At 34.1% G+C, this 12,827-nt stretch overlaps 1 protein-coding gene across 2 annotated transcripts in view; it reads left to right on the top strand.

Annotated features, from left to right (window-relative positions):
- Positions 1 to 11,302, top strand: part of MMP16 (matrix metallopeptidase 16) — a 175,779-nt gene extending 164,477 nt beyond the window's left edge. Inside the window, exons 8-10 of one of the 2 annotated variants that reach the window (NM_205197.3) lie at positions 371 to 521; positions 3,713 to 3,828; positions 6,858 to 11,302. In NM_205197.3, coding sequence (NP_990528.2) covers positions 371 to 521; positions 3,713 to 3,828; positions 6,858 to 7,192 — 602 coding nt within the window. In that variant the 3' untranslated portion in view covers positions 7,193 to 11,302. The other variant, XM_025147058.3, reaches the window with a different exon arrangement.
- Positions 11,303 to 12,827: the final 1,525 nt, after the last annotated feature.

The following is a 12,827-nucleotide window of genomic DNA, read 5'->3' as shown; positions in this document are numbered from 1 at the left end:
CTTATTTATTTCTATGCTTTCTTATCTCATTTTGTCTTAAAAGTAACTCTTTCCTTGTGAAACATAAATCTATCTCATAGTATTAGTGTAAATATACTTCATCACTCTTAACAGAGCACTCTGAGTTTGATTCCCATATAGATGATATTAAAACACTATGTGGTCCTATTGAATAACAGGTGTTCTGTAAATGCAGAGTATCTGTGAGATGCATTTTATTTTGTATTATTTGCAGCAGTATAACATTTTTCATTTCAGCGTGTTTAGAAAAATCTCTGTAGCCCTATGGGAGTCTTTCTTTAGAATGTGTACATTTCAGTACTATGAGTTCTGAGGACTAACACCTGTGTATACGTGTGTTTTTGTACAGGTAACAAGTTCTGGGTTTTCAAGGACACTACTCTCCAGCCAGGGTATCCTCATGATTTGATAACACTTGGAAGCGGAATTCCATCTCATGGTATTGATTCTGCAATTTGGTGGGAAGATGTTGGAAAAACCTACTTCTTCAAAGGAGATAGGTTGGTATAGGAATTCTTCAAAAAAGCAGTTTGGTGGATATCAATTAAGCATTAATCTTTTGCACTATTTCTCAAAAAAAATTCAAGTCATTTCAGTAGCTCACTGTTTTCTGTGGATGGAGTTAGTACCTCTTGGACTGAGGGCCTTACTATTTTCAAATTTCTATATCCCATATTAATGTTAGCATGTTGGAATGAGGGGACTGTTTCTAGTAGAAAATTATAATTTAGAAGCCAGCATGCAAGTCAGAGTTGTGGCAAATTTAAACCTAAATACTCCAGGCAATGTAATTATCTTACACTCAAAATGTAAGATAAAATCTTGGTAAAATCTGAATCCTGAAACAAACTTTCTATAGTCACCTTCTGTCTCTGTCTTCATTTCCCTATCTTTAAAAATGAGGGAAAGAATATTTTTCTGCTTTGTAGAAATGTCAAGAGAGCTCACTAGTTTTTGAAGTCCTAAATCTTATTTGAATAATGGATTTTACCCATATTTAGGGTGCTACAATATTTGTTGATTTATGTATTCAGAATACTCAGAAATAAGTTGTATAATAAATTTATTAATTTCATCAATGTTTATATTTGTATTTTTAATAGTGCAGTTGCTGCTGTTATTGTTGTGTAGTGCTTAGGATTCTGAGACATTGATAGTATTATTGAATCACTCAAGAAATTAATTTAATGTACATCATAGGATATGTTTAGCACAGTACAGTTAATCATCTTTTACCAATATTATAATATTGCAGTACAGAGTGCCACAACCAATTGTATTGTTAAGCTATTTAAAAACAAAAGCAAAAACAACAACAACAACAACAACAAAAAACATTCTCCAACACTCATGGTAAAGAAAGTAGATAACAAGGTAAAATTTTGTGGTGTTTGAAAAATAGGTATCATTTGAAACAGACATTTTCAAAGTGAAGAAAGACATCTGTATAATGTTCATCCTCTTGTTCAGAAGATTTGTAGTATTTTTTAATGCAAGTTCATTTTCAGATAACAGTTTTCCACCTCCATGCTCTTGGTAAAGTATATGCAGTAGGAATCTTATGTGACCTCTATTTCCTTCATTCATCAGCGTCCTTTTTTACTTTCATACAGACACACTTTCTTAAAATACTGCTGGTAATACCAGAAGACTAAATGAACTTTTAGAAAAAAACATTTGTCGATGAAGAAAATTTCTTCTTAGCGCTAACAACCACAATAAAACTTGTCAGGACAAAAATGCATTACGACATGTAAGGACATTGAAGAACATGAAGCTTTCAAAGACAGTAGATGTATCACAGGATATTGATGACCAGTTGGAATAAACTCATGTTCCACTAAGCTTCTCAATGTGTGTAGTTTAGATCACTTTTTTTTTTTTTTTTTTTCTTAATAAGGAGTTTAATTCTGCTGGTTTTAGTAGTATGTATACATCTACAATTGGGCTGGTCTGATCCTGAAAAAAAGTATAGTATAAATGTAACTGAGTAGGAGCAGGAGGTAGTAATGAAGGGGAACCAAAACATTATGCCATAATCAAAATAACCGCGTTTCTTATATAACTCAGGGACATGTACAATTGTTTTGACAGTAAACTTTTCTGAAAGTGCTCCAGAGAAGAACCTAGACAAAAGTTAGAGAAAGAAACAGTTAGACCAGTGGAATATCGAGCATCTAATATTTTCTATAAAATACAAAAATAAAGAATATATAGAAGTTCAAATAGTAAATTATATCATTATACTCATATGGCTAAGCTAACTCATGTATTGATCATTATTATGATTTGAAATGATCCATTTAAACACTTCAAATAATTCTTCCAAATAATTTTATGAAATCAAAAGGGGCCAAAAAACTACAGAAAAACATTTCACCCTCTCTTACTCCTGTCTTTAGAATTGAGTAGTGTAGAACAAGATGATAACAGCCTTGCTGCACTTCTTGACACATGGTTTTATTTATGCCTATTTTTTGCACTATTAACTGTTATTAATTTGCACTATTTTTTTTTTTCATTTATAAAGCTTAGTCATCTTGTAGCTCAAAGTATTGGAAAGTAAACAGAGGAAAGTAAATACAGGAAAAAACATATTTTAGCAAATATTTTCTTCTTCTTTTTTTTTTTTTTTCCAAAGCCACACAGTTCATTTTCATTTATTTTCCCTCTTTGTTTGGTTTTGTTTGCTGCTTGTATGTTGTCTCTTTCTCTACGTGCATTCTGAAAGATATTCCATTCAAATTACAGAGCATTGCTTTGCTGGCTGGTTGTTGGTGCACATGCAACTATATTAAGAGATCAGGCTGTAAAATAATGTATGCATTAGAAAGAAAAAATAAAATACAAATAGTTACTCATATAACTCATCAGATCTACCAGACTTTAAGTTCACTGGACATTTAAAGCTGAAGAAATGCCTTACAGGGATTTCTTACTTACTTCTTACTTCTTACTTACACAGAGGAGTTCTGTCCATTTTGTTTTTTCAAAAAGGAGATCAAGAAATGAATCGTCTAAGTACTTTCCCAGGGACAAAATATCACCCCATTAAGAATTCTTGAATATATCAGAAAATATCGTAACAACTGTTTCTAAATGTGATATGTGATGTGATATGATTCAAATTAGGAAAAGGTTAAATATTTTAGCAATGATCAAATTGTCACTGCTGAAGTTATATTCTCTGGGTTGGTTTTTTTTAATGAAAAATACATTTTTTATATTATATCTATTTAATTATTATATAATAATAATAGATGAATGTATATACACAGGGAGTCAAGTTTATCTTGATGGCAGTTTTGTGATTAAAATGTTAGTTCAGATATTCTGGGCCTTTTTCACATATGTTGCATCTCTCTGTTTCACTGTGCAGAAGTCCTAGGCATCAGAATTGCTGTGACTATTAAGTGAAATACACATTAATGCAGATGTCAAAGTGCAAAAATCTTTTTCTTCAGCTAACGTGAAATAGTTATCTCATTGGCAAATAATTTTACTTTCTGTTAACTGGTAGTATCTTCAAAGAAAAAAACTCAAATATTCCCACTTGTGACTACTGGATATAGTGTGTGTGTTAGAAGTATAAAAAACTGTGCACTGAGTAAACTATGTTAATTATCTGCTATGTTATGAATACCTTTTTTTTTTTTTTTCCATTCTTAAAAAAAAAAAAAAAAAATTACAGGTACTGGAGGTACAGTGAAGAAATGAGATCCATGGACCCTGGCTATCCCAAACCAATCACAATTTGGAAAGGTATCCCAGAATCACCTCAGGGAGCCTTTGTCCACAAAGAAAATGGTATGCAAACACATTTTTGTTTTAATAATTTGCTAATAACCTTTATGTAGGATACTGTAGTAAAGGAGTGATTGATTATTTATATAAAGCATTATTTATATAATAAATACAAATAAAAAATACAAATAAAGCATTATTTATATAAAGCATAAGTATTTTTGAATTATGAACAGAGAAAATATATCCTGCTATAGAACTTGTGAAAAAAAGCTATGTTGTTTGCATGCACCATTTAACACAGTGGAGGGGAAAAGTCTTTCCATTTTAGTGTAGTAAATATTAATTTCCATTCACGTTTGTTTGTTTTTGTCTGTCCTAATTCACTTAATTATTCATTCTACATGGAATTAAATTATCTCTTAAAATGAGTTTTCTAACCACAGAACATCTCTGTTCTCATTGTCAAGGTGTTGGCTGTAGTAGGTTAGAAGCTACTACCTTCATTCTGAAAAAACAGAACCGGGAAGAAAGATCTTTATCTGAATAGAAATATCCTTATGAATCTATTTAAATTAAAGATGTTTTAAACCCATGATACAGAAACACAAATCATTGGGATGTTAGTAGTAAATATTATTACCTAGATCGAGGTGGATCATCACATACAGGAATCTAGAATCTCAGTTGCCTATGCTTCCAAATGAATGAGAGAAGCCAGAATCTCTTCCATCTTATGAGAATTCTGTGCTACCCAGGGGCTGATGACGGGCTGCCAAGAGAGCCCTCAGTTGCACAGAATGTAGATCCCTTTTTCAGAAATGAAAGTAGGCATTTGTCATCACGTATCATTGTTGGGAAAAGTTGTATGGCATTTATGATTTATTTATTCTTAAGTTTTGAGTTTCTTGTGCGTGGCTCACAGCACACTTAAGTATTTTCATACTATTTTAATTTCATTTTAATAAGTTGATAAAAAATATTTCCTTGCTTGGACCACTGCTGTCTAATTCTTCAATCTCTAACTTGATTGAATAAAGTGCTATGTTTTTTGTTTGTTTGTTTCTTTGTTTGTTTTCTTCCAGAAGTGTCTAATTGCTTCCTTATTTTGTCCCTGTTTTATACAGAAGTAGAAATCATCTTTGGATTCTGGTATTTTGGCTAGACTACAGTTTTTTATGTATCGGTTTTATTTGTTTTATTCTGATTTTACTGGAAAGTAGGTCAGCCTTGATATTCTGCATATATTACACTCAGTAACTGTTAGTAAACATATATATATATGTATATATATATATATGGAAATGAGCACAAACATGTATGCACACACAAACATAATAGATATAGCTTCTGCTCTCTTCCCTAAATTACTTTTTGAGCATATTTCTAAAGCTCTATATTTAAAAGGAATTTATGTATTTGTATGTATGCATGTATGTATTTATATATTTTCCTCATTTTGATTGGATTCCTCATAATAACATTTTGTATTGAGCTCAAGTACGTGTCTCTCTTTGTGAATGAAAATTATGGAGTCATAGAATCATAGAATATCCTAAGTTGGAAAGGACCCATAATGATCACTGAGTCCAACTCCTGACTGTGCACAGGATGGCCCGCAAATCAGACCATAAGTCTGAGAGCGGTGTCCAGATGCTGATTCAGCTCCAGCAAGCTTGGTACCATGACCACAACCCTATTGAGGCTGTTCAAGTGCCTGACCACCTTTTTGGTGAAGAACCTTTTCCTGAAATCCAGCCCAAACCTCCCCTGTCACATCTTCATGCCACTTCCTCAGGTTCTGTCACTGGTCACCAGAGAGAGATCAGTGCCTGCCCTTCTGCTCCACTTCATGAGGAAACTGTAGGCCACAATACAGTCTCCCCTCAGCCTCCTCTTCTCTGGACTGAACAAATCAAGCAACTTCAGCTGCTTCTCAAATACATTTTTCTTCTCTAAACTATCCACTGTCCTTATAGACCTCCGTTGGACACTGTCTAATAGTTTTATGTTTTCTGTACTGTGGTGCCAAAAGTCATACACAGTACTGAAGGTGAGGCCACACTAGTGCAGTGGAGTGGAACAATCTCTCCCCTTGATCAGTTAGCAATACCATGTTTGATGCACCTCAGGATATGGTTGGCCGTCCTGGCTGCCTGGGCACACTGTTGACGCATGTTCACCTTGCTATCAATCAAGATCCCCAAAGCCCTTTCAGAAGGGCTATTCTCTATCATCTCACCCCTAGTCTGTATGCCAGGGTTCCAAGTGCAGAATCTGGCACTCACTCTTGTTAAATTTCATGTAGCTGGTGATTGCTCAGCTCTCTAATTTGTCTAGATATAACTTATCCAGCAGTTTGCATTTCATCTAAAAAGAGTAGGAGGAAATTCATGAATCCTGAAGGTTTGTTTCTTGACAGACCAATGCGAAATAATGAAGTAAGAGATTGTTGGCAGGGTGTCAGATTTTTATGCCTTTTATTATCATTATTTTTTTAATATATATTTTTTTTTCATTTAGGTGTGTTTGGTAATAGCATTGGTTTACACCTGAATGATCAAATATCAGCTCTGTGTAGAATTTTTAAATCTGCATACACCATTTTCTCTTGGCTAAGCTGCTTTTCTTCTTCTGAAGTACAGCTGTAAGCTAAGTGGAATTGAAGAGAGACAGTTCTTATTTCTGACTAGAAACTTATTTCAGTATATTTCTCATCCAGAACTGCTTGGGGTGCTTCAAAGTGAATAGACCTGGCCATGATTATGTCAGCTCCAGCTGGATTTTCAATGAATAAAAAGACTAGTTGGACCCTAATCTGTCAAAGATTGTATTCTCTGAAATTCTGTTATTGCTTATGGAAATAGGGGAAAATAAAATGCCAGTTTATTCAATAAAAAGATGTAGGATGACAGATTTTCTAGAAATGGAAAAAAGAATGAAACTTGGAAAGATTTGAAAGGCCTGTGAGTTAGATATGTTTCTCATGTTCTTTATCTTTATAGTGATAAAATAATTTGATAATGGGAGTTTCAGTCTTTGAGTATAGATTACATGATTTGACAATGAATAATTTCAAATTTCTTCCTCAGGCTTCACATATTTCTACAAAGGAAAAGAGTACTGGAAATTCAACAACCAGATGCTCAGAGTGGAACCTGGCTATCCCAGATCCATCCTCAAGGATTTTATGGGTTGTGATGGACCAACAGACCGAGACAAAGACCGACACAGCCCTCAAGATGACGTTGACATTGTTATCAAACTGGACAACACAGCCAGCACTGTGAAAGCCATAGCTATTGTCATTCCCTGCATCTTGGCCTTGTGCCTCCTTGTCTTGGTTTACACTGTGTTCCAGTTCAAAAGGAAAGGAACACCCCGCCACATACTGTACTGCAAACGCTCTATGCAAGAGTGGGTGTGATGTAGGGTTTTTTTTTTTTTTTCTTTCCCTCCCAGGAGTTTGTGGTAACTTGAGATTCAACACAAGAGCTGTTCTGCAGTTTCCTAGCTAGGAGCGGGCATCTGTCAGTCTGAAACAAAGCTGATCTTTAAAACCCAGGAGGTTACCTGTCCCGTGCATGAGTGGTGATTCGCTCAGCTGGGAAGCTTCCATGATACACAGTATCTGCTGTTTCTTCAGTCCTTTGTCTTTCTTTGTCATTCAATTTAGGCCTTTCCTCTGCACACTAAATGCCCGATAAACTATCAGGATTAAGTAAGGAAGAGGAAAAAACAGAATCTCCAATGTTTCTACATTTTTCCCTTGAGGCCTGTTCCCCTTTGAAATTTTTTCTGCTGAAAGTCAATTTTTTTAGAAGAAAACGCAACAACTCACGGTGGAACTTTCAGGAAAGTGAGAAGACCCAAAACAGCTTTGTCTCCAAAGAGGATTGCTTTCTGTCTGCAGTGGATAAAGTCCTATACTCCTACTTCCAGTTTTGTCAGGTGGGAGACCCGGATAACATGCAGGACTTCAGACTGTTCGGACAGCCATTTTCCAACAAACAAGGGGCCAAAATATCTGCAATATAGTAACAGCCTTAATAATACATTTATTTTGTGTTTTATACAGCTGCTCTGGGCTATGTCCTCAATGTTTTAAACTCATTTATATTCATCACCATATTCAAGTGGAATCTTTTTATTGGTTTGCTTGATTTTTGGGTTGGTTTTCCTGCATAATCTTTCCCAAGTTGTACCAAGCCAACTGCCCCAGGCCTTTCACAGGTCTGTCAGGAGTACTCATTCCAATGCATGGTAAAAAAGCAGTGTGTCTCTGAAGTGGATTTCAGTGATCTAAAGTAACAGTGATGCTATAGAGAAACATGACACTGGTATTATTTTGGTGTAACCCTTTGAGAACTATTGCATCAGTTTTCAGAGTCTGTTGGATGTTAATCTTGATTGTCATTAAATTACAGGATTGTGTTTGGGAAATAGAGATTTTAAAAGAAAAACAGTTTTGTTGTTTTTTAAAAACAGATTTCCTGTGACTGCAAGTGAGTGTTTTTAATAACTTGCATTATTGATAGAAAAGCATTTGTAACATAAAGAGAAAGCTGTGTTTGCCAGCTACCTTCTGGTTAAAGGAACCAAACCTGTTTTAATATCTTCTACCACTTACCAAGGATTTTTCTGAACTGCCTACAGTTTTATAGCTTAACCTTTTATCTCAAGCATCTTGAATTTCTCTTTTAAACTATGTTGCATGATAATTCATTTTACCTCTGCAGAGATAGAGTAATAGTTTCAAAGGAAAACTAAAATGATGACTCTGATATTGCATGAGTACCTTCTGGTTTTCCCCTGCATGTTCACTATAGTTCTCAAAGGGTTAGTCAAATCTTTGGCCTTTAGCCAAATGCGATATCACTAATAGAGCCAAGGGACCACCAAAGCATTTTGTCATTTTGTGTAATTTGTGCTAACAGCAGTATTGTCATTTTCATGTGACCTGCAGAGCAGGTTTGTATCAATATTTTTTTCCTAGAGAAAAGTCAGCAACTGACAGACCTCTTTATTGATTTTTAGGAGCTGCTTCTTGCAGTGATAGGCTTTACAGTCACTGGGCTGTGAACTTATTAAAAGATGGTCAGAATGATGCACCCTAAAAGTCAGACACCTGGTTTTTTATGAAAGCCAGAATTTGAGGGGAGTAGCTTTTGCAACAATGAACAGCTTGCCTTGAACTTCGTTATTGACCTGTTGACTGTCATTACAAAGTTAAACATTGTCTTCTGTGAACAGCTTCACTGTCTGAATTTCCTTAAAGTGTACTGTCCTATGTCTTTGCTCTTTGACCTTTAACTTGCAAACTGGCACAAACGGAATGGAATCTGGTGTTGTTAATGAACAGAGATGGTTTAATTTCTTAAAAGGCTTGATGTACATTATCCAAAATTAGAGAAGAAATGTTGAAATGTTTTCTTAGGAAAGAAAAGACAGAAACTAAAATATTTATGATAGATCTGTAGAAGGGTATTTTGCTATGTATACATGCACACTCTAAAAATGAAATACAGTGTAAGTGATTTTTTTATTTAACTTGAATACAATTTTCCATATAAAATTATCATTTCTACAAAGCTAGTTATTAATGAAAAGGTTATGGGAAAGTATTGAAATACTTGAAATGGCCAGTGTTGGCTTTTACATAAAATGGGACTTTTGTACTACATTCAGCCAATTTCTTACTGGTTTCTTAATTCACATAACTGGATCATTTTTTAGAGAGTGTAGGTATATATACATATATATTATGGTTATTATTATTTTGGTAATGGATAGCTTGACTGCCTTGAATTTATATTTATATTGAGCATAGCATGAAAAATAGTATGCCTTTTTGTTCAATTACATGATTTTATATTGATTTGAGAACTTATTTTATGAACATGTGGCATGCTATGAAGCATTGCAAATTGTTATTTCTTAGAGCATAAACAGATATGCATATGTAACGGCTAACAAAAATGAAGATTAGGAAAAAAAAAGATATAGTTTTACAGCAAATATGCAATGCAGATGGCATTTTGGAGATGTTTTTTAGAGAAACTGCATACTGTAGGTTAGAATTACACCAGTATCAACCCATAGCATTATTTAGTGAATCCAATTCAGTTGTTGATGAAAATATATATTCATTCACAGTTAAATAACATAGGATATTTACTGCACATCAGCTTGTTTGGTGAATTTGGGATTCTATGCCTGTTTGTTCATTTTATATGAATGCGTATGTGTGCATGCATTTGTGTATTTATAAATGCATGCACACACACACATACATGCATATTTTAACCCATATTTTATTGTCAGCAAACTACTATACTTATTTTCTGTTACAGACAGAACAAATTGATTCCTTACCTGTTCCAATTTAGTCCCTTGGATAGTTGGTGGAAAAATACAAACACTACTATTTTACTCCTTATTCGGTTTTCCTTTACAACAGGGGAACTGATTTTATATTACCTTTAAGTAGAACAGCATCTCATCTGTTTTTGTTTTTTTTTTTTATTCACTTGAAACTTTCACTTAACCTTTGAAATATCTTTCATGGCAACTTTAACTTTTTGTGCAACTATTTCCCTGAGAGTAATGAAGTGTGGAGCATGTTGACTGTTGTTTTTTGATAAGGTAACCAAAAATGTTTGCATTTGAAGAACTTAATTTTAATTATGCAGGAAGGTAAGTGTGATAAATCTAGTGCTTGGTATATGGTACATCATAGACACATGAATATATAAATTGATTGGTTTGTTTTGCTCTAAAATGCATAAATATTATATACAGAGAAAGGGAAAAGTAATATTATATTGGTATGTTTATGTCATACAGAGGAAGATTGTGTCAGCAATTCTCTTGTATACTCCTATTTTTAGTCATAAAGGGTTGCTGTAAGTTAGACATGTAGGAGCAATTATGTTCAGTGTAATTTCTGAAATAATTACTGGCTGACTTTATATTATAAAAGTTCAGAGTAAATTAGTGATGTTGCCTGATTTAGTTTTGAACTCAAACAAGTAAAAGTTCTAAGACAATGTTATTTTTTAAATGGATGTTTTTCTACCAGGGCCTATAATTATGTGCACTAACAAAGTGAAAATACATTGAGTTCTGCAATCTGGGTTCCTGCTCATGTGCCATTGCCTTTTTCATAAAGTTTTTAATAAAATTTTCCATATTACTACTGTAATAATCTGTACTGTGGAACAATTCAAAACTGAATATACATTGTGTTAATCCGTTACAGTCTATCGAGCTGGCTATACAGGGTTGTGTATCTCCAAAGTATTATGGTCTGTGTGATGAAGGAGGCCAGAGAAGGTGATAGCAGCATTTCCTCTGGCCTTTTAATGTATAAAACTATGAAAATGTTATTGACTGCACACACAAATTAATTTTTATCAGAAAATACATTTTAAAAACTGAGTGTGTATTTACTGGATAGGCTGAGATGGAGAGAGTCTCAAATGGCTCCAGAGGAGCCATTTTAAGTCTCCTGAATAAATGTAATACAAATTTTAAATCTTTGTATGAACTTTTGTTCTTTTTCTGTTTTCAAACTGGGGCAAAGGGAGGGAACAATTGAAAAAATAGATAAAGGTTGATTTTATGAATGAAAGTAACAGAAAGTAATATACTCAACATAAGGAGTAGGCTTGTGCTTTCCTTTGGCAGTGTGCTTTACTGCTCAAGACTTCTTTGCTCATAAGCGCTGTGGATTAAAAATGGTCTATAAGACCAAATTTTTAATTTTCAGCTTTTTTTCTGCTTTATTTCACAATCCTACTGTCAGTTAAATTTAGTTTTTGGCACCAAATTATATAGAATTGAATTCTAGCTCATTGGTTAGAAAAAAGTGTGTAGGGTGCATAGCAGTGGAAGTACTAAATTTCCTATTTTAGTTTTGTTTGTTTGTTTGTTTCTTTTGTATTTGAGCCATTGCTAGTGCAACACTTAAAAAAGACGCAGAACAAATTGAATGGTGAATGTTCCAGACACTGCATTTTCAAGAAAGTAGAAATGCAAGCTATCACACCATTAGCAGCCTAAACTGGAGGTAGCACAAGGTGAGGAATAATTATATGGTTGCAGGGGCTTGCTCTGTCCTGGCTCACATACCTTCTCAGAATGATGCGAGGTTTATATTACCAGTTGCAAAGGTGGAGGAAGCCATGTGCTATAGGAGTAGGAGATTTGATGCAGCCATTACAGGACAATAACTCCTTGTTGCCATTTGTTGTTGTCAGGACTGTCCTTGGAAAGCTCTATTTCCAGAAGTGTAAATAAATGACTGCAGCCTTATGAGCCACAAGAAAAATCATTATTATCAGTGGAAGGAACAAAAGTCACTGTCCAGTTCAGTGTTCAGCTATGTTATAAATAAATAATACTGCAAGTCAAGGAGCGGATAGGTAACCTATTACTGAATACAGTGCTACAGCACAGATAAACCAGTGCTGTAACATTTAGCATACTTAGCTCACAGTTCACAGACTGCAGATAGTGTGGTTCAAATAAGATAAGAGTGTTTAAACATATGTCAGTTACACAACCATGTGTAAATGAACCATATAACATATAATCATAAAATTAATGTTTTGATTTTATATATGTAAATCATTGAATTGTCTGCCAATGATCTCATGAAAAAATTAATGTGTGAGTCCAATCTATCTAATCCACTCTTGTGACTTGTCATCAGAGATGTTAGAAACTGGTAGAGAACAATACTGTCATCAGTACCATGAATGCTGAAGTGTCTGATAGCAGACCATCACTGGGTGTGGTCTGGCTCCATCTGACATTTGATCTAAGGTAGATTCTAGTGTTAGACAGCATAGATTCTGTATGATATGATATTTGATATATGTACATAACTAAGAAAGCACAATGACAATCATGAGTTCATTTTCGGAAGGATAATCAGTACGTGACCACAGCAAGCATTTGCTTAAAATTACAAAGTACATAGATTGCATTGAACATATAGCAGGTTTTGTTTCTCAATGTTCATAAGCTTTAGCATATCATCTACAAATTAAAATGTA

The sequence above is a fragment of the Gallus gallus genome, chromosome 2 (assembly GCF_016699485.2).
Source record: "Gallus gallus isolate bGalGal1 chromosome 2, bGalGal1.mat.broiler.GRCg7b, whole genome shotgun sequence".
Taxonomy (NCBI): Eukaryota; Metazoa; Chordata; class Aves; order Galliformes; family Phasianidae; genus Gallus; species Gallus gallus.
Note: the sequence above shows the minus strand (reverse complement) of the source record. Positions and strands in the feature narration are given on the sequence as shown.